This window comes from Saccoglossus kowalevskii, chromosome 11 (genome assembly GCF_978046115.1).
Source record: "Saccoglossus kowalevskii chromosome 11, keSacKowa6.1, whole genome shotgun sequence".
Lineage (NCBI taxonomy): Eukaryota > Metazoa > Hemichordata > Enteropneusta > Harrimaniidae > Saccoglossus > Saccoglossus kowalevskii.
In genome coordinates this window covers 12344532-12367331 of record NC_140651.1, presented here as the reverse complement: position 1 = coordinate 12367331, position 22800 = coordinate 12344532, and the positions used below count along the sequence as shown (strand labels likewise).

The window sequence follows — 22800 nt, the reverse complement described above, 5'->3', positions numbered from 1 at the left end:
CCATCGAGTTTCAAGAACTCAGCCTCTATTTCTTAAGTCGCTGGATCTGTAAATGTGCTGTGCTGCAGCTGATATATTAGAGGTACGTACTTGGAGTCATTACACAATGAACATAAACGGTTCTTCTGCATTCAACCATAGACCCTCAAGGTCTATGATTCAACGTATTGTTTCTAGGCTCTGATTCACGACTGACCAAACTATGACAAAGACTCATATTAAAACAAAGATGGCGACTTTGACTGTCAGGAAAAAATAATTGCACACATTTGCTGGATGGAATCAACAAAACAATGTACATAATTCACCAGTATTCAGACAAAGCACTGCTAGTTGGTTCCAAGGCAAGAATGATATAGACTATTGTGGTTCTCTTTTCAGAGTCACACGATCCTCTAGAGGGACTGTGGTTTCACTAAGCACTGATTTTTCAATAAAGACTCCCCCCACTACTAGTAGTCCAAATAGAACACCCAGTCTGTGAACACGTGCCAATAGTAGTCACGTGGATATTTTATGAAAAAACTCTGAGTACCAGGGTAGGCTGCCTTTGACCAGCAAGCAATGACTCCTACACGTATCTGACCTAGTCAACTGAAAACTTTTAAAGAGTTTAATTGGTTGACAATGTATTTATTATTTTAAAGGGATGGTCGTCGCGCAGCACATGTTTGACCTTTATGTAAACAAACACTTTACTATTTCAAACGCGTTGTTTACGTCATGATTTGGTACAACATCTATTGTGGATACAAATAAAAGTACACAATAAGAGAGCTCAAACTTATACATCGTTGCGTACATTTATAAGCTATCTCTTGACCTTACTACCAAAACATAATATAATTATATCTATTCAACTGACGCCAAGACGTCAACGCCGGTGACTCTTGTTTTAGCTTCCTTTTTGACCGTATCTCTATTGCATCTGTGAAATGACCCAGAATGTGTAGTTTCGTGTCGTTTGAGATCTGCATACGAATAAACAGACATCTAGATAAATTGGACACTGTTACGAGCAGGTGCATGCAGCACGAAATCTGATTACTGCAACTCTGAGGTCTTCAGTGATTAGGAGTGCATACTATATGGCGAAGAAGCTGGCTACTATATAAACTGTTTCGCAATGTTACTGTCACACGCAACGTAATATTACCGTAATTGGTATAGTACAGGTGTGATGGTTCAAATACTAAAATGGCAACAGTAACAGAAAGACTTCCCTGGCGGCGATGATAAAATACGAACACGGAGCCAACAGATGAGGTTTCAACTGGTACTGGTATTATTATACTCTGCAAACATCAAGTACAATAACGCGGTAAAACTCCACTACTCCAATAACTAGATACTTAAACTCCAGTACAATTCAACGAGATCTCCGATCTGATCTCAGTGCTGAACAACTCCCCTATATATACCCACATTGTCTATAAATAGACCATTACATCAGCATACATAATGAGTCTGGAATTTACTATAAATTTCTAGAATGTTCCATTAACTTGTATTGCCTCCTACAGTGTTCTATTACCTATTCAACCAGTTTCTAAAAAAATCTAGAATATTCCACCCAGACACAGTACGTTTCTAGAACATTCTCAGTGACAAGTGGTAAATAAGTCGTATGCGACAGTTACATATGTCCAATTTGGGGGACTAACATCTCGTGAAACTTTACTTTTGTAAGCATGACTGCCTCACAGCTAGCCTATGCCTGAGGCAGTGAACGACAATGGTGAATCAGTTAAAAGACTGAAGATCACCCGATGATGTTACATTACACACACACAAAACACCATTGGATACTCCCAATTCGGGGTGGGGGTTTATTATAATGATTCATATTGTTCTTAGAGAACTCCTCATAATTTAATATAAATGTATATATTACACTACATTATCAGCCTGCATAGGTATCATTGTTTAACAAATTTGTACATAATAAATGTTTGTATTATTTATTTGCACGTGTCCCTCGCATCAGTGTATGAACTGGTCTATGTGAAACACCCATGAACGTATTGAAGTTCACACAAAGACTTTGAATGTACGTTTTGGTGTCTTTCTATTGTGGAACCTTTTGACACTTCCCTATATGCGAAAAAAAAATATGGTAGACGATATACAAATGTCTAACAGTTTTAGGTGTTGTCAATATCTGTTTAAATAAAGACAGCGTTTCTTACCCAAAGAAGTACAGGTAGTGTAGTAGAATATCTACGTCCAATGTAATTATTATGTTGAAATTAGGGTGAACTTGAACACGGTATTATCATCTAAATTTATGGGGTCTTTTCTTTTCGGCCAGGTAGGTCAAGTGACACATGTCTACAATCAGGTGAAACTCAGTGTCGGTAGTAGTCTACTCAGCTTCCTAGATTGACCACGTGACTGTAATATTGCTCTTTGTTTTTCGAAAAAAAGAAAAAATGCTGTCCAATGCAGTCCACACTGTATATTGCCTATCAAATTTCAAAACATTAGTCTCTCCATTGAGACTGAAATTTAGGTAATTCAAATTAACCCAAGATCAATACGACATTGGCTCTTCGGTGCACTATGTACATAAAAAAACTCAATGAACAAAGATCAGATATCAATTTACATAGTCAAACCCGGAAATAGTAAAACCACAATTGTTTTTCACATTGTGCCTTAGATCAGTATCCAAAACTATATAGCGGCCGACCCGTCAAAATTATCAAAGTGTCAGCCACACAGTAAATGGCTTTGATAATTTTGACGGGTCGGCCGCTATATAGTTTTGGATACTGATCTAACACAACACGACATAAAAGGCGAGTATTAGATTTACCACAAATTGTGAGTAATTCGTAAGCCTGTATGTCTCGATCGTGAATAATCTTCAAACGAATCGAAAAATGCATGTGTAACAATAGTGGGCGAATTGTGTTAATTATAAATATATTAATCACAATAATTGACGTCATTTTTGTCATACACTTATGTCATACACTGATCTAACACACTTCATTCGTTCGCATATATCTACTTTAAAGCGAGAGGGTCGTCACCTGCGCACGCGCGGGAATTGAGTCCCCAGCGACGATAATAACACACGCTAAAACGCAATGACAAGCTATGGCCATCTGACGCATGCGCAGATGACGACCTCATCGCTTTAACAACAAACGGTAATACACCAATGGTTGGTTGGGATTTTGTATATATTGCTGCACACATTAGCTAGACGAAAGCAACAACACAATTTACATAATTCACCATTATTCAGACAAAATATCTCTAAGCAATGCAATTTGGTTTCAAGGCAAGGAGTATAAAGACTGTGTTGTGGGTCTCTTTTCAGAATCACACAATTCAAAAGGGAAAAACACTCCCTGGGTGAAGGGTTATAAAAGAATCAGCTAGCTGGTGCAACGTTTCACTAAGCACTTACATCAATGTAGAAATAGAACAATCACCCTCTGAAAATTTGTTGAACTCGTGCCAATATTATAGTGGCTATTTTATGAATACCTCATGAGTACCAGATTAGGCTGCATGTGACCAGCAGACAATGGCTCCTATACGTTATGTAGCCTGATCTGAACTGAGTTGTATTTCGTTGAAAATATAGTATCGAGTGTCACCTTATTTTAACAAAACGATTTGGTACAACATTTACTATGGAAACAAATAGTCCAAGTACACAATAAAAGCTCAAACTTGTACATATTTGCGTATGAACATTCATAAGCTATCTCTTGCAAGTACCTTACTACCAAAGAATTATAGAATATATATCTATTCAACTGACACTAAGACGTCAACGCCGGTGACCCTTGTATTGTGGTTCTTATCCAAAGAAGTACAAGTAGTCTAGTAAAATATCTACGTACAATGTAATTATTATGTTGAAATTGGGGTGAACTTGAACACTTCTGGTATCATCATCTAAATACAATTTATGGGGTCTATACTTTTCGGCCAGCTAGGTCAAGTGAAACATGTCTACAAAAAAGTGAAGGTCAGTGTCAGTAGTAGTCTACTCAGCTTCTTAGATTGACCACGTGTCTGTAATATTGTTCATTTTTAGAAAAAATGCTGTCCAATGCAGTCCACACTGTATATTGCCTATCTCTCCATTGAGACTGAAATTTAGGTCATTCAAATTAACCTAAGATCAATCAGACATTTGCTCTTCGGTGCACTTTGTACATAAAAAACACAATGAACAAAGATCAGAAACCAATTTACATAGTCAAACCCGGAAATAGTAAAACCACAATTGTTTGCACATTTTGACCTAGATCAATATCCGAAACCACATAGCGGCCGACCCGCCAAAATTATCCAAGGAGTGTTCCTGAAAATGACAAATAACATATCTTTGTTTGAATAATATGAATTGACAAAATCCACCATTCATTCACTTGATTTACGTTATGTTGCCACCAATGCGAGCTTTAACGACGGCCCCTGATCCAGACCGCTGATCAAAACCGAAGTGGCTGTTTCTTGGAAAACACACATCACAAAATTTTCCGTGTCTTCTAACGCAAGTGTGTATGATGTTTTCAAATAAGGGGTTTCACTACGGTAAAAATGGGGTGAGCGGAGGATTTTGTAATACAAACCATAGCTGTGAGTGAAAAGATAAAAAAAATACCCAATGCATGACTATATAAAGAAAAAATAGACATTAAAGCACGTACAAAAAGAAAACAAATACGGAATCATCATAAAACAATTCCCCCTCCCTTTATAAATGGAACCGCCTATGTTAACTAGCTCACCTATATTGCGCATGAAAAAATTAGAGTTGCATTCACCTGAAGGTCGTAAGAGTGTTCTTTTTCACTCTAAACATTCATACGTTTTGCAGCTTTTATTCATTACGTAAGTACACGTATATGTTTACTAATTTCCACATTCCATCCAACAAGGCAAGTGTGTGTTGCTGTTGTCGTTTCTACGCTTTCCATTATGACGTAGACAATGTATACTGACGGACTAGACAAAGCCGTGCGTGTAGACTATCTAGGCCAAGACAACCGTGTTGTAAATTGGGTGAAATTCACAAAAAAGGCCTCAAGGGGACCATATAGTCGATGACTACTGCCATGGATCACTTGGTTATCTACAATAACAATAATCCCTATTACGTTACGTATATCATTATGTTATACGTTACGTTGCCTCTAATGCGAGTTTTAACGACGACTCCTGACACAGGTCGCTGATCGAAACCGAGGTAGCTGTTCCTTGGAAGAAGCACGTCATAAAATTCCCCTGTCTTCGTACTACGTCCAATGAATAACACATTGTCTTTGAATTACAGTTCCTCGCTGCTATGGTTACTATTATAAATAATGTATTACTGAAATCATTTCTATTCACTACGTTCAATTACCCACCATAGACTCCTGTCAGTCAAAATGACTATTTTGAACTGTAGGCATTAATCAGCGATTCTGCCGATGACGGAGAGATAGAATCTAGGTCAGGGGAAGCCCCATGACCCCAAGATTCTCTTTCCCTTACGTCACGAACCACGTGACCGAGGCCATATGGCAGCGCCATAGACGGCTGTAGGGCTCATACCACTAATTGAATTTCCATAGACGACAATGTTAACATATGACGAGATTGCTATATGAAAATGACGAAGAAAGTTGAAAATATGGCTCAAAAATGGGAAATCAACATGCCAGTAATCAACCATATGAAAAAAACTAACATGTTGGCCAGCTCAAACTCTTGCAAATCTCAGGTAAACAAGACACACCTACTGTATTTGGATTGCCCCAAGAGAAATCACTGGAAAAACACCAAGATTAGAACATCCATTAACACACAGAATAAACCCACAGGTACACAGCCGCTAAGTAGTAAACAAAAGACCACATGTTGGTCTCACCTCTGACCCAGGTGATTACGCCCTCAAACAGGGAGCACCTGAGAAAAATAATATTTAAAAAATTTCATTGGTTCTTGCTGGGCATTTAAATTGCAGCCATTGGTTAATTAGTGGCATGAGACCTGTACAATCACTCTTTCTTTCATCTCGGCCTCGTCGGGAATGATTCTGAGCGGCTCTGCCTGGCTCTTTTGCTTTTTCCTGTCCGGGTTTCTAGCTTGGGTTGTTGCCGCTGGGCGGCATTCGACATTCTTACTGGTAGGATAAGTTTTTCTTGTCTTCTTTACCCTTGTGTCGTTTTCCCCTTTGTTGTGTAATCATTTTTTTTCCACAAGAAAGAAATTAAAACCCGTAACCACTTGTCGGTTTCGTGGCGGCACCTTTTACTACTGTAATTCGCTTCCCTCGTGCATGTCGTCTTCATTTTATGCTTGATCTATATATTTAGAAATGAATAGATGACATCACCAGGGCTCGCTACCTGTTTTTATGGGGGTCTCCTTGTGTTTGGAGTCGACTGTGCAGTGGTTATATTCAGAATTCACCAGCATAGAACCCGCATCCGAAATACTTTTGTCGTAGCTGCGTGTGGGGTTTGGGTTTTTTGCCGTGAAGACGTGTGTTTTTTCACTGGAGTTCTGATGCCTGAGATTTTTCTTTCAGAGCCATCAAAATCATTGAGACTGACCGTGTCGCTCGTTTCTTCACAGCAAGGTCGCGCGTTCAGTAAACAAATCAGTTAAAGTGAGTGCTTATTTCGCTAGCTGTGGAATCATAGCCCTATGTTGCTGACCGCATTATTTACGTGACTGACTCTGGCCGGCCCATAGGGCTATGGAGCCTTGTGCGACTGAATACCGGTTAAAATCCACATGCCAAATTTGGTCGTCGCGAAAATCACATTTTAAGACCTTCGAAAGTACTCACTATGTTTATTTACTTCCAAACAATGACCAGAACCTATTTGCGCTGTGAAATGATGAAGGTGGTCAAATTGACTTTATTTACTGTACACCGAGTCGCAGAAAAATAACAAGACGAAAGACGCCATTTTGTATTTCAGAGTTCATAGCAAATTACGCGAGACCTATAATTTTGTACCACGTGACCGAAATCAGTAGATAAATTGCGTTTATGCAACTAGTTTCTATTATTAAACAAAAATCATACAATTATAAATACTGTATGTGATTGCTTTCTTGGAACAATGAGAATAACTGGTTATGGGAAGAGTGAGTTTTATTCTTCCACTGTATCACATGACCGCCAAACGAGATTACATTTATTCTGCGCCAGGGAGTGTGGGATGTCAATGGCTGCCGTTTTCTCGTAATTTGCTTGGTTTCCGCGGTAATTGTTTGAAAATATCACAAATTATTGCTTATTTATAAACACAAATTGCAAATGCAAACACAAATGTTATTCATCCAGCGATCAATTCACAATAAAGGTACGTCACACCATCGTAATCGAAAGCAAAAGCGATTTAATTTACGTATGCCAGATTCCTGTTTTTAAATGGTGATAGATCCCGTAGCTCTATGTTCGACGTACAACAACAACAAAATTAAAAAGAAGACGTCCAAATGAAATTGTTAGGGCGAAATACCGGGTCGTCGAGTAGGAGGCCCGATGGTGGATGTACCAACATTTTTTCTCGATCTCCCCCGCTGATCGGAGGGCATCCTCACAGTCTGTTTTTTCAGGCGGTGGTTTACCCGATTTTACCGGCTGCAGCGAGGCTGTGCTCCTGGAGGCTTTCCTCCTATGGGGCCCGTTGCGGGTTAGGGTTTATTTAAAGTGAAAGAAGACACATTTCGCTTGCGTTGGATACAGCCGGTACTCCGGGCGGTCCCTCAGAGTCTTCCATCCATAATGACTCGGTGAGCCACGCTTTTGGGGTGATGCAGAGTATCAGCGATCCCTTGGATACGATGTAAATACCTCCACCCTTGATCCTAAGGCGACCACCTAAGGTTGCTTCAATGCTTAGGGGATCACGGGTATCTCTCCTTGTCCATCTGAGAGCGGAGTGGGGCACAGGTCATGCAAGCAGTGTTCATGGGCGGACGTTGGTCAGCCGCGGAGGACGTAACGCTTAAGACCCCCGGGTGGGGAAAACCTGAGGCAACACTTCCCGCTGGACCAAGCGCTACCCAGTCGGTGTGGTTTTGGGATAAGACCCCATAGCATGGGATGAGACCAAAACACCCCCAACCGGATCCCAAGGCTCCTTCCCAAGACCCCAGTACCACGAATTTCAGGTTGGCAAACCGGGCAAAAGGGGACAGCTGCGTTTCATGGGCGTTCTTGCCAGCTCAATCGGAGATGACCCATCCAGCCCTGAGGGCAGAGTTGCTTGAGCACATTATTGCGTGCGCCCAGGACTCTGGAGACCTCAGAGGAAGAACGCAAATCCGCTAGCCAGTTGGCCCAGCCAAGGGCAAGCGGCGGGCACCCCAAACACAGAAAACACAACGCCCTAGGGCGTCATTCGCTAGCCAGAGTCAGCCAGGAGGCAAGTGCTCATACCCTTCCATGGGAGGTAAGAGTAGTGGCACGTCCCCAGGGAGGAAAGAGCCAGGTGGTGGTTACTCACCCTCCCTGGGCGGACGTCTACCTGGCAGTGAGGGAACCGTGTTTGACGCTCACTTCTGCAACTGGGGGGACAGGCGTGTGTTCGGCGAGTGGCCAGGTCACAACTTAGTGATTACTTTAGGCCTCGGGAACTCACCTCATGGGAGAAGAGAGCACCCCCCCCCTCGCAACTGCCGAACCCATGGCCACATATCCTTGTCGTACACAGATTGCACTGGTGTAGTCCAGTTTGGAGACAGCGAGTGACTGGTCCCTGGACCTTCCCAGGTGGTGACATCTGGTTACGGGATACTGCTAAAATCTCCATCTCCCCCGTCAGTGTCTCCCCTGTTGGGCACTGCCAGGGGACTCCCGCAAGGCGGAAGCAATCAGACAGGAAGTGCAGTTTGCTGGGAAAAGGCGCCATACACAGGGTACATCAGCCGGAACTAAATCCAGGCATCTACCCAAATGTGTTCATAGTACCTAACCTACAAGTGGTGGGAGTCCAGTTCTGGACCTAGGCAGACTGAATCAGTACGTGCTCCTCGATCGGTTCCACATGGAGACACCATTCAGGGTTCTTCTCTCCATCCACCATTTCGACTGGCTAGCCCCACTAGACTTAAGTGGGGCCTACCTGCACATACCGATGCACCCAGCGAGTTGCCATCTCCTTCGAATTGCCCAGCTGGGCTAAGTATTCAAATTTCGGGTGCCCCATTCGGTTTATGCACGGCGCCCTACGTGTTCACCAGAGTGATGAAACAGGTAGTGCTGCTGCTTCACCAAATGTCGGTACACCTCAATCCGTACCCAGACTACTGGTTACTACACAACCTGGACAAGGGGTCAATAGCCAAACACGTCAGGCTAACACAGGATTTACTTCACCAGTTGGGCTCGTTAGTAAATCAACAAGTCCCACCTCGGCCCAACACGCAGTTGGTGTCCCTGGGCATGGAGTTTTGACATAGAGGTAAGCTAGGTTTAGCTATTTCAAGCGTGTTGCTTAGCGCTAAGCAGCCTAGCCGAACATCTAGTCAGCGTTCCCTCAGTGTCCCTCCGAGAACTAATGCGGATCATTGGAATGATTACCTCGGTTCAAATTGTCATTCCCTAGGCTGCACTATGCAGCCGCCCGGTATAACGCTTGTTATAACGCCGAGCTCCCCTATGGGAACTAGATAGGTTTTGATCTGTGAAGGAAGCCCTGCCCTAGTGGCCGTCACGCTTGCCACAGTTATGAATCTGGTAACTTATGCCTCCTCCCAAGGTTATGGAGCGCATCAACTGGATGAACAAGTCTAAGAATATGGCCCCTGCATTAGTTTCGGGACTACTATATCAACCGGCTCGAACTGAAAGCAGTATAATTAGCACTACCATGCTTTCTACCCGTAGTTCGAGACCACAGAGTCCTGCTCCGCACAGGCAACGCAGCTGTGGTCTCCTTCAAGAAGGAGGGGGGACGCGTTCCTCATCGTTGTCAGTCCTAACGAAGCAAATCCTCGTTTGGTGCCTGGAATACAATGTAGAGCTAACCACACACCACCTTCCAGGGGTGAGGAACAGTCTAGCAGATGCCCTTTCAGGGCGGCTCCGTCTCCAGAACATGGGGTGGCTGATGCAAGCATCCAGGCTGTTTTGGCTGTGGGGCGGTCCAAGGTTAGACCGGTTTGCTGCACCCCTGTACGCTAAGCTCCCATCGTACGTAACACTCCTGCCGACTCCAGGAGTCTGGGCCAGGTTTGCTTTGCTAACCCTGTGGACCCACTTAGTTGTGTACGCCTTTCCTCCTTTCCCGCTAGTTCACTGGGCACCAGAGAAAACTTCGACAGGCGCACACCTGCATATTATTATTGGTCGTACCCAATTGGCCAAATAAGGCCTAGTTTCCACTTTGGTCGGAAATGCTAGTCGGAACACCAATAGTGCTTCAGGACTTACTGGACCTGCCATCCTAACCAGACAGCGCACTACCAACGAGCCCAGTGGGTATCACTTACATGCATAGAGGCTCTCATTAGACCCACAAATACGAAAGCTTTATCTTAGCGGGCTGCCAACATCCTGGCCAGGGCGAACAGGGATTCCTCCAATGCAGCCTACATTTCTAGGCTGTGAGCATTCACTGATTGGTGTAGCGGAGGGGAGATTGATCCATACCATCCCTCAGGTAGCAGGCTCCTTCGTCCACCTGTTTGATGAAGTGGGTTTGCCCCACACAGCGATCGTTGGCTACAGGTCGGCCGTGTCCCCCACCATTGAGAACGTAGGGAACAAGACCAGCCGATTGTCCTATCATTAGGAGACTATTTACTGCTTTCCAGACGCCAAGACCCATACAAGGGAACCGCCCAACTCGAACTTGTTGGCTGTGTTGTCCACTCTAAGCAGACCGCCTTTCGAGCCTCTCTGATCAGTACCATTCAAATTTTTCGACTTGGAAAATAGTCTTCCTACTAGCCCTAGCCTCAGGTAGGTGTCGACCAGAGCTGGGGGCATTGTCCTTCTCGGAATATGTACTGTTGTTATGGACAATCAAGTTGTGCGAAAGACACGAATCAGGTTTCTCACCTAGAACCAAATCCCAGGACACAATCCTCACCTAATCGTCATCCCCCGGCTGTCAATTTTGTCTGCCCGGAGGGTCAGGAGGAATTGCTTCTCTGCCCGGTTTGAGCATGAAGTTACTACCAAACCGTACTAAGGGTTCAGGACAGAGTGCCAGGCACATATCTTTGTGTTACTGCCCAGGCAGGCAGGATAGACTGGCCTCCCCAACTTCCATAACCAGGTGGTTTACTGCGACTGTATTAGAGGTCTATAATACTTTAACTTCCTCGACACAGAGCTTGCAGAGACACCAAGTAAGAGCGCATGAGGTCTGTGTGATTGCCAACTCACTAGTGCTAGCGTCAAGTGCCCCCTCAAGCATACACAGAGGACAGGCTTCTGGAGAACGCAGAACGTCTTTATCAACTACCACCAAACAGACACCATATCCATTGAGGAAGGTCTATTTAGGTTGGGTCCCGTTGTAGCGGGTCAGTCTTGGTTTGCTGACCCAGCCCGAACGACCACAAGGGTCCAAGGGCACATAGGCAATGAGTCAGTCTCTGAATTTTATGCGGACAGATTTCTCTACAGTCAGCACTCCCCTGGAAGCTCCAAGGTCATGCTTTGCAGCCTATGCCCTCATGCAGGACTGTTTCAGTCTTTACTTCAAAAGGTTAATACCCCCAGAATTGGGTTGGGGTCTAGCTTTCTCGGGTACATCAAACCCTGTCACCGTAGCAGCATTTTGGCTTCTTGCTCCGGGGACAGCACAGGCAAGGTAAGACACCACCCTTTTTTGGGCCTTAACCAGTGTTGGTGTTGAGTGATTATTGTATTTCATCCCAGACTGGGAAAAGACTTTCATCATTTTTCTGTTTGCTCGGAAAACCCGCCACCTATCGGCCTACAGTTCAAAATAGTCATTTTGACTGAACGGAGTCTTTGGTGGGTAATTGAACGTAGTGAATTTAGGCAGAGGGTTCTCCGAACCCGCCTATTCACATAGTTTATGCCCACCATAGACTCCGGTTCCCCCTACCATCCCACTCTTTCCAGCTCATTGGTCTAAGTCCTTGAGGCGGAGAGAAAGGAACCAGAGTGATTGTACAGTCGTCTATGGCACTGCCATATGGTCTTGGTCACGTGGTTCGTGACGTAAGGGAATGAGAATCTTGGGGTCATGGGGCTTCCCCTGACCTAGATTCTATCTCTCCGTCATCGGCAAAATCGCTAATTAATGCCTACAGTTCAAAATAGTAATTTTGAATGACCGGAGTCTATGGTGGGTATGAACTATGTGAATAGAATCCTCTGTCTAATTTACGTATTTTATTTCTGAAACCATTTATTGTATTGCTACAGTTAAATTACTAATCATAGAAAACTGGACAAAATTCGTCGTTTTTGACCTCGGTTACATTATTATTACTTTGATACATCTGTAATACATGATACATTTCAGTCGTTATACTGTTTTGATATGTATTCGGGTATAAAAGTAGTTACGAAGAGGCCGTGGTCTGAATGCGTTGCAGTCTCAACATTTACTAGGCCGACATCTTGGAAAAAGCAACAACAAACAGAGCATGCGTGTAAAGGTCATAAAGTCATGCAAACAAATGAACATCAAGATATTGTAACATCCTTCCTTTTCAAAGAATAAATTGATGGACTATAGTTTGTTGTACATAAGAGTTCTGACAGTGCTTGTGAATAGTTCATACTGAAACAGATCGTATTCACATTATGGTATGGATATAAAGCTGAAATATCTAAGTACATGCTCTATCTGGATATGCTATTAACGGTATAACATGTGTAATAATAACAATAGTTGCAAACAGTAAAAATACTCAACAGATGTAAACTAATAACTGCAAAACTAACAGTAAACTGGCTACTAAATCAGACTGTCATGACACATGGTCAGTCAAGTGGTGTATTGGTCAAGTTAGCCTGGTGGTTTGACAGTACGTCCACTTTGTGTGTTGGTGGGTGATTTGTATGGTGCATTCACTGTGGATTTATGGTGCAGTAAGATGTGGTATTCGACCGAGTATTTGTGGCCATCTGTCATGAGGTGGTGATGGTTGTGATGATGCTAGAATAGGCGCTGAACTAATCTTAGATTTAAGTTCAGTGAAAGCTGATTCGTGACCTCTTCTCCATTCCCACGGGGTATCAGAATGTCTCAGCAGTCGAATTGGCTTCATTATATCAGACAGATGAGGTAGGAATTGGCTGAGGTAGTTCACCATGCCATTGAGACATTGGACATCTTCAGTATTTCTTGGGGTAGGCATGTCTTGTTTTGCCTTCACTTTATTAGGGTCAACTTTAATACCTTCTGACATTAACAAATATCCATGGAAGCGAATCGCAGAACAACAAAGTTCAAGTTTTTTCCTTCTTGAGTCTTATCCTTTTCTCATGACGTCTGTTCATCAGTTTCTCAAGGTGAGTGTCATGTTCGGTAACAGTCCCGGAGTGAAAAATTACGTCATCAGCAATACATTTTAAACTAGGCTAGCTCTCTAAAGCTTGATGTAATCGTTTCTGAAATATCTCACTTGAGACATTGAGACCGAATGAGAGTCAAAGTCATATCTGCCATACGAAATAATGAATGTAGTTAACAGACTAGATTCTTTGTCAGGGACTAGATGTCAGTATGCAGACTTCGCTAAATCAGGTAGGTATTCATCAAGCGTTGGCAACTGGTACCTGTCTGGTCGAAGGGCTTCATTGAGGCGCTTCAGGTCAATGCATATTCTGATTTCGTCTGATCTTTTAGTAGTAGTAACAAACTGATTAGACCATTCTGGTTTGTCTACTGGGGGTTAGAGCCCCTATATTCTCAAGTCAGTCAAGTTCAGCTTTCGAACTGAAATTGCGACTGGTCAACACAGAAGAGTGACAGGGACTGCAGCATGATTCACATGGAGGAGCACTTCGCCCTCAAACTTGCCTAGGGCAGTCTCATCGAACACATCAGGATAGTTAGCGATCATATTATCTTTGCTGGCAGTTTTGCTGGCATCGACTTGCTTTAAATGTTCCCTATGTATTGACAATAAGTTCATTTGTTCAGTAACACGAAGACCAAGTAGTGGAGTTAAGTTATCTCCCACTATGATAAATTCTATGGAAAACTTCCTGCCCGACCTAGGATTGCAAATATTTAATCGACAAACTCCAATCGGCTTTACTTTGGTAGCGTTCCACATTACTAAAGTTGTGGTACAAGGTTTGATTTGTCTCTCTCTAACATATCTAGCAGGCAAAAGGCTGACACTAGCTCCACAGTCCAAATGGTTCACTAGTTGCCTATCAATGACCATTTCAGCATAAACTTGTTTCTCTTGAGTGTAGGCTTTTACACAGGATATCCACTCAGGGTCAGAGTCACTGTCAGGTTGGTTGTCAGTGTCATAGTCACAGTCAAGTACAGCATGTGCCCTATTAGATGTCTTACATTTCTTAGAAAAATGATTTCTACCCTTACAGAATGAACTCTCTGGATTTAGTTGTCTTCATCCTTTGTTGACCTCCCATTTTCTTCAGTTGTGGGGCAGTTGCCTCAAGCTCCGCGGCAAATATCAATACATTTAATTTCAATCATTTAATTTATACCAATCAATATCTGGTCGCGGATGAAAGTCATGCAGACACTGGTAGAAATTACCATTTTTTGTTCTGAGTGCAGTTACATATACATCAATATTTTCACTATGCTCTTGGACTCTTTTGTTAAATAGATATCTCTTGTAGATTTCATTTATTTCTCCAATAAAATGCTTGTCAAAATTCTTGATAACTGTATCAACAAGACTTTTATCTTCCCCAGCACCATAATCAAAGCTGTTGTATACACTCAAAGCTTCAGGCCCAATATAATGCAAAAACAGGGCTAGTTGGTACGCTGGAGCTTGGTTCTGCAGGTTAGTAATAATGCTATAGTTGCTCCAAATCTGTTTCCATTTTCAACACTGGTGGCGCTGTCACCCATATCTAAGTGGGCAAGCAATGGAAATTGTGTTGCAATTGGTGGTAAAACAGGGTTTGGTACATTTTGGCCAGGTTGTTGATCGTTAAATATAAGGTCAGCCATAACCAATTCAACAATGTCAATATATCAATGTCACAGGCTTTATATTTAGAGTTTCAGACTTAGCACGACCACGTCACGTGATTACAGTACTGCGGGAAGTTCAATTCACTCACTGCGTTTACTGATCAGAATTCAGTTCTATCTGTGGATTCTTTCACTCACTTTCCAGTCGCTACGCTGCCACCATGTTTTGATAAGTATTTGGGTATAAAAGTAGTCACGAAGAGGTAATGGTCTGGATGTGTTGCAGACACAACATTTACTAAGCTGACATCTTGGAAAAAGCAACAACAAACAGAGCATGCGCGTAAAGATTATGCAAACAAAAGAACATCAGCATATTGTAACAGATACAAATCTATGAATATTCATTGTTCAATGTTTGTCAGCAACAATATTGTCAAATGCAGTAAAACGTGGCACACATGTATTGTAGGAAGATCTCCAGACCTAATTTGTTTTAGTACGAATGTGTGCATATTGATTAGCTAATTAGCATACAATTTAACTATTATCACTGTGTTCGGTTTGTATCTTGAAACAATTTTTTGAAATTTAGTACATTATTGCAGTTTATGAATTTTGTATAAATATATTATTCTGTATATTAAATATTTGGAAAGAAATGAACTGTTTTTATTGTTGCTGTAGTTACGTTTCTGGGAATATGTCTATCTCTGTTAAAAACAATTACTTGTACTGATTATGTAGTTGTTCGTCTGGCAGTATATTTTAATCAGTCGGCTTATTTGGTTATTTGCATACTAATTAATTGTAATAAACTTGTTTTGATTGTGATAATATTGTGCTTAAAATCAGCTGATTGTTAAAGTTCTGACAATAGTTTATAAATATTAAGCACATAAATTGACTCATATATATACTACTATTTTTCTTTTCATTGTTCCTTGTAGCAATTTAAGCCCTAATACATATGATACTGCTTGCGGAGTTGAGTACTATAGAGTAATCCATGTAATACACCACCAAGATTCACAATACAATGCATGCTGCGTGACAGACTAGCAGTAACCGGTCAGGGAAAGTTTAAACGCTTAACTTGATTAATATTACGTGGAAATCTGGTGTTAGTAATATGACATGTTTATGAGTAGGCTATGCGCCTTGGCTTACACTGACTTTTTACACTGGTTGGACTGTATGTTTTAGCTTTCTCCATGCTCACATCAACTGTTCTCTATGTTATGACGTGGTTGTGAGAGCGCTGTACTCATTGGCTCACATATATGACATGCGCAATTTAGCTTTTATCGACTCTTGTTGTCATACTCTAGTGACTTGGCTGTGTTAGTCGGCTTACACGACCTGTATCCTGCGATATGATTCCCTAGCTGAAAGCTATATTCTCTGTCGCCGTAGGTTGTTTCATCTTTCATATCCAATCTTTCAAAACACCTTGTTTATTTTTACAGGAATTATATTGGAAAAAGCATGGCCGATGCAAACAGGTAAGTTGAATGATTTACCCTCATATCAGTAGTTCGGCCATGAAAATGTGAGTCCACCCTCGCGTGAAAACATGTTCCATGATGTCTGAATATTTTTGAACCAAGCATAGTTTGGAATCTAGAAATATCAATTTTGAAAAGTGTTACAAATTTTCACCTCAAATCCAGGTTCTGCGTTACACTTTATTTGTTGATATTTGTCCGCAAAGATTCCCTGTTCCAATATTATGATAGAGCCACTTCACGTTTGCAATATTCTTTAGAATCAACAACTTGCATGTTTAGGGTGAAGATCATGAATATGCAATGTTTCTGGATATATATACACTCAGTAAGACTCAACAAAGGGTGAAATATTTGAGGTTTCAAGAGCCTTGGTCACAGATTGATTGATTGATTGGTTGATTGATTGGTTGATTGATTGATTGATTGATTGATTGGATAGTTCGTTTATAATCTATCTGAGAAGCAGGGTAACTAATAATAATAATTGCTTAATATTTCGTCTTTTGTATATTAGTGAAACCCCAAGTCCTGGTTTAATGAATTTTTTGACAAGGGCTGGAATCCCACGTGACAGAGCCAATGAGTATTGTATAACTTTAAGGCGAGAACACATATCATACGAACAACTGAGTGACGTACAGGATGATTGTCTAATTAATACGATCAAGATGGCTTATGGCGACGTGTTGCACATCAGACAAGCAATCGACATCGCTAATGCATGGAAAGAATTGTTTGTTCGGATTGGAATTTCTGCAAACCAGTCAACATTATATGGCCTGAAATTTTCATCGGAAGCAGTCACTAGAAATTCGTTGCATTCTATGACTGAAAAACACCTAGTGATATTGGGCGTGAATAGTATCGGGGATAGACAGAAGATACTGAAAGCAGCAAAGGTTAATGATTTGATTATTCAGTTATTATTATTTATGTTTATTGTGTAACCCGTACAGTTGCTTTTGACAAAACATTGGAGAGTAGACACCATCTTCGATATTCTCAAGGTACTTTATTGATTAGACTAATTCTCAACAATTCATTTTTTTGTTATGAAAATATTGTGTCACTATTCAGAACACTGAGACAATGTGTAAATGAATATAAGTAATATAAATTAAGTTTATTAAGCTATAACTTGATAAGCATCCCTTGACTCAGAGATACACATGCATATACGTCTGTTCTTGTCATTACATTTAGTTGTATCTACTCGTGGTACCCTGTGACGGTAATATAAAAGTCAGTAACAATCAAATGATATTACGTGAATATCAAGACCATTTGGAAGATGACGACCGAAAAATGCTACAGTATATATCTACGCTAATAGCTGCTGAAGGGATAACGGTAATTCATCTCGTTCGTCATATCAGTAACTCGTACCATATGTACAATGAAATTAAAAGTTTGTTGAAGCAAATTGTCTTGACTTATTGTAGCTGTTACTTCCCATTTCCTGTCCTGTCAGTAAATGCATGCCATCGGGAAGCACTAAAGAATGGGGTGATTTGTTTTTTTCTGTTCTACTCTGTATATATTTTAATATGATGTCATTTAGATTTTAATTTTCTTTTCTCCCAGGTGATGTCAAATGCAGAGATCGAAATGATCGGTGACGTCACACATTTAATTTATACAGCCGGTGATGGCAGGAACCAGTTCCGTGTGCAACTGAGAAACGATGTTCCTTGTCTCACGCGTAAAATATACATTGACACAAAACAGTCCACGAAAAAGAAGATGATTAACGGAATTGGTTGCTTTGTCGGTGCCGCTTCAGGTGTGTTAGCTGGCGCTGTTCTGAATTTTGTATTTTTTGGACGTGTGGGGCTGTGGGGCCACGAGAGAAAGGGTCCACGACAGCGCGGTCCACGAGAGAGCGATTGATGGCGTGATCATCACGTGGTTATCACCTGACTTAACATGACGTTGCTGTAGTGTTGAATTCAAGGTTCTACTCGTGTTTTTGTTGGGAAAACACTTATACACTGCGTTTGTAACTACGTTTTAAAAACTGAATTACGGGTCGTTCTTTACTGAAAAATCGACACAGCAGGACTAACGCGAGCAGTCGAGCTAGTAGTACGACCAGAGCTAAACTGGCACAGTCCGGGGCGATTAATTTGTTTTTGTAGTTTAACTAAAATAAAAAAAATCGCGAAATGGAGGTGTTCCCCTGTAACTGCGATTTCGCGCTAACACCTTCATTTCGCGATTTTTTTTATTTTCATTTCGCGATTTATTTTATTTTATTCAAATTACAAAAAACAAAGTAATCGCCCCGACTGCGCCAGTCTAGACCAGGGCGTGCAATTGCTTGAAACTACAACCGGGAGCTAGCAATGATGAAGGCCTCCAATTTTTTTTTTTTTTTTTTTATTAATGATGAAACGTTACAAGATACATGATCGTTATTTAACAATAAATAAATAATTTTACCACATTCATTTTTTAAACTTTGATTTGGATCCACAAAACAAACAAAAAGAGCTTGTAAATTGTTTGTATCTTTGCCAATTCCTAACCGATTCACGCAATTTGTTCAACACTTCAAGTTTGAAGCAATGTTCTGTTCGTTGCCATAGAAATATATTATATTAATAATTTGCCTTATTTAAAACTATTTCGAGGTAATGTATTGTATACACATTGATCAACATAACTAAATGTAATTTATCTGCAGCTAAACACATCTATTCAGACTAAATATATTTCTAAGTTTATATTATTTATTGACAAATATTATTAGCTCAGTTATATCATTTGTCGATATTTAGCTCCTAATTAGCCTCAAAACTCATACTAAACTGTGTCGTGATTTAAAATAATCCAATATGCAATTCTTTCAAAGCAGTTTTTAACGACATGTCTGCTATTTAGTGCTTTCAAATGGATTCTCATCTTAGAAACTGTTCAGATTGACATACCAGGAGTAAATTGTCCAATGGCCAACTCCTTTAAACGATATATATTCAATTGTGAAAGTAATGCACAGATATCATACCAAGAATTTAATGCTTTTAATATATAACAATTCATACAATACATGCGAGGATACACTAATATATGCTGATGAAATATCTTTCCTGCAAGTGCCATGTACTGTATTTGGACTCTAAGGAATATACATTCAATGTTTTATTGTGAAAGTAAAGGGCTACAGTCAATGCAAGTGTTTACAAGTGATTTTGTTTTTAAATTGTTTTACCCAATTACAAAGTTTAGAAGATTACAAGTCATTGTCAATGACACATCCCCGTTCCGTTCATATTTGAGTGACATATACATTCAAAGCAGATCATGACCGAAATGCACCTGCATATGTACAACACATTGTGCTAAATCTGAACAAAATCCATCCATGCATGACTGAGATCTCGTTCTGTAATTGTGAAAATACGCGATTTTGATGCATTTTCGGCCTTAAAATGGCCATCATTTCGCTATTGTTAAGCAGATCATGAAACAAAGGCACATATCTATTTGTGACATGATGTACCATGTGTGTGTGAAGTTTGAACTTGATCAATCCAGACATGTCTTGGATACGGATCCAGAACTGAATTCTTTAACAAAATGGCCGCCAGTCGGCCATTTCGAACTTGATTCGAAAAAAAAAGACGTGCATCAAGGTCCTATTATGTTTAATGTATGTACCAAATTTGAACAAAATCCATCCATGCATAACTGAGATACTGGTCCGGAATGGTGAAAATGTGCGATTTCAATGCATTTTCGGCCTTAAAGCGGCCGCCATTTGGCTATCGTTAATGAGATCATGAAACAAATGCACATACATATTTGTGACATGATGTACCTTGTGTGTGTGAAGTTTGAACTCGATCAATCCAAGCATGTCTCGGATACGGATCCAGAACTGAATTCTTTAAAACAAAATGGCCGCCAGTCGGCTATTTCGAACTTGATCCGAAAAAAAAAATGACGTGCATCAAGGTCCTATTATGTTTAATGTATGTACCAAATTTGAATGAAATCCGTCCATGCATAACTGAGATCCGGGCCCGGAATGGTGAAAATGTGCGATTTCAATGCATTTTCGGCCTTAAAGCGGCCGCCATTTGGCTATCGTTAATGAGATCATGAAACAAATGCACATACATATTTGTGACATGATGTACCTTGTGTGTGTGAAGTTTGAACTTGATCAATCCAGACATGTCTCGGATACGGATTCAGAACTGAATTCTTTAAAACAAAATGGCCGCCAGTCGGCTATTTCGAACTTGATCCGAAAAAAAAAATGACGTGCATCAAGGTCCTATTATGTTTAATGTATGTACCAAATTTGAATGAAATCCGTCGATGCATAACTGAGATCCGGGCCCGGAATGGTGAAAATGTGCGATTTCAATGCATTTTCGGCCTTAAAGCGGCCGCCATTTGGCTATCGTTAATGAGATCATGAAACAAATGCACATACATATTTGTGACATGATGTACCTTGTGTGTGTGAAGTTTGAACTTGATCAATCCAGACATGTCTCGGATACGGATTCAGAACTGAATTCTTTAAAACAAAATGGCCGCCAGTCGGCTATTTCGAACTTGATCCGGAAAAAAAAATGACGTGCATCAAGGTCCTATTATGTTTAATGTATGTACCAAATTTGAATGAAATACGTCCATGCATAACTGAGATCCGGGTCCGGAATGGTGAAAATGTGCGATTTCAATGCATTTTCGGCCTTAAAGCGGCCGCCATTTGGCTATCGTTAATGAGATCATGAAACAAATGCACATACATATTTGTGACATGATGTACCTTGTGTGTGTGAAGTTTGAACTCGATCAATCCAAGCATGTCTCAGATACGGATCCAGAACTGAATTCTTTAAAACAAAATGGCCGCCAGTCGGCCATTTCGAACCCGATCCAAAAAAAAAGACGTGCATCAAGGTCCTATTATGTTTAATGTATGTACCAAATTTGAACAAAATCAGTCCATGCATAACTGAGATCCGGGTCCGGAATGGTGAAAATGTGCGATTTTGATGCATTTTCGGCCTTAAAATGGCCGCTTTTCGGCTATCGTTAATCGGATCATGAAAAAAATGCATGTGCATATGTCCCATATAATGTGTGATGTATGAGTGAAGTTTGAACTTAATCGGTCCATGCATGTTCGAGATACAGGTGATCACGGACGCACGGACGCACACAGGGCAAAACATAAGTCCCCGTTTTCGGACTGCGTCCGAACGGGGACTAATAAAGCCTTCTTTTCAGATGCACAATACCAACAGATACTGTGCAGTTTATCAACAAATGAAGGACGGTTACTATGCATGGAATTAATTCTGAAGAAATTATGACTGTGGATTAGCCAAGACCACAAATGCAAGAAGTTTTGATACCTGATGAGTAAAGCCGATGAGACTATATAAGATAAGATATAATTCCTTATTACAACCCGATAGAATGAATTACATATCTATTTTGGTTTATAAAATGTAATAAAGGTGTTAAAATAAACATATCAAGTTAGATATCTAAAATCTACAATATAGTTACATGTAATATATAATGAATACAAATTTAGGCAAGATGCAAATGACCATGCAACTCGTGGCCTTGTATGATTTTCTTTGCATGGCAAATGAACAGTCCTCAAATACAGCCAAATACAATTTTGCAGGGAAAATATTTGATAAAATTAAAGAGTAAACAATGACCGAAAATTATATTACATGAAAAATGTATTAATAAAATTAAAAAAAATGCACAATTCTCAATTAATGCTACATGTATATTATCAATCTCAACGTTCCTAATACAATAGAATAACACAATAAATAAACAGTAATTATTAAATAACAGTATACTGGAGCTAAAAATAGTAGCAAATGTTCTGTCAAGAAAAGTACACAACTTTTACATGTTGCTGTCAAAACATGATTCATACTACACAATTAAAACAATGGTTAACACTCTCTTAATTAAAAAATCTTTTGAGTGCCTTTAACTAACATCAGCAGTATAAACTTCTTCATTCTGTACATGTATTGTTTTGTCCAACAAGTTCATTTGGCCAAATTGTAATAAATTTGTAAACTCACTTCATTTTCAAAACAAAATTCAACTTTGTTGACATATTTCAGTGATAAAGATTTCCAAAATGGTTTGAGTTATTTTAACTACAATAAGCATTTTCACTAATATCAATTAAG

At 40.5% G+C, this 22800-nt stretch overlaps 1 protein-coding gene across 3 annotated transcripts; it reads left to right on the top strand.

Moving 5' to 3' along the window:
- LOC144359216 (uncharacterized) lies at positions 1-22131 on the top strand. 3 transcript variants are annotated; one of them, XM_085505770.1, is made up of 6 exons: positions 4770-4863; positions 16568-16603; positions 17124-17508; positions 17813-17959; positions 18194-18392; positions 21860-22131. In XM_085505770.1, the coding sequence occupies exons 1-6, from the start codon at positions 4772-4774 to the stop codon at positions 21943-21945; spliced, it is 945 nt and encodes a 314-aa protein (XP_085361896.1). In that variant the 5' UTR covers positions 4770-4771; the 3' UTR covers positions 21946-22131. The 3 variants fall into 3 exon arrangements, with proteins under 3 accessions (XP_085361897.1, XP_085361896.1, XP_077868579.2); XM_085505771.1 differs by lacking the exons at positions 4770-4863; positions 21860-22131 and adding an exon at positions 1-82 and having other exon boundaries at positions 18194-18637; XM_078012453.2 differs by lacking the exon at positions 21860-22131 and having other exon boundaries at positions 18194-18637.
- The last annotated feature ends 669 nt before the right edge of the window (positions 22132-22800 follow it).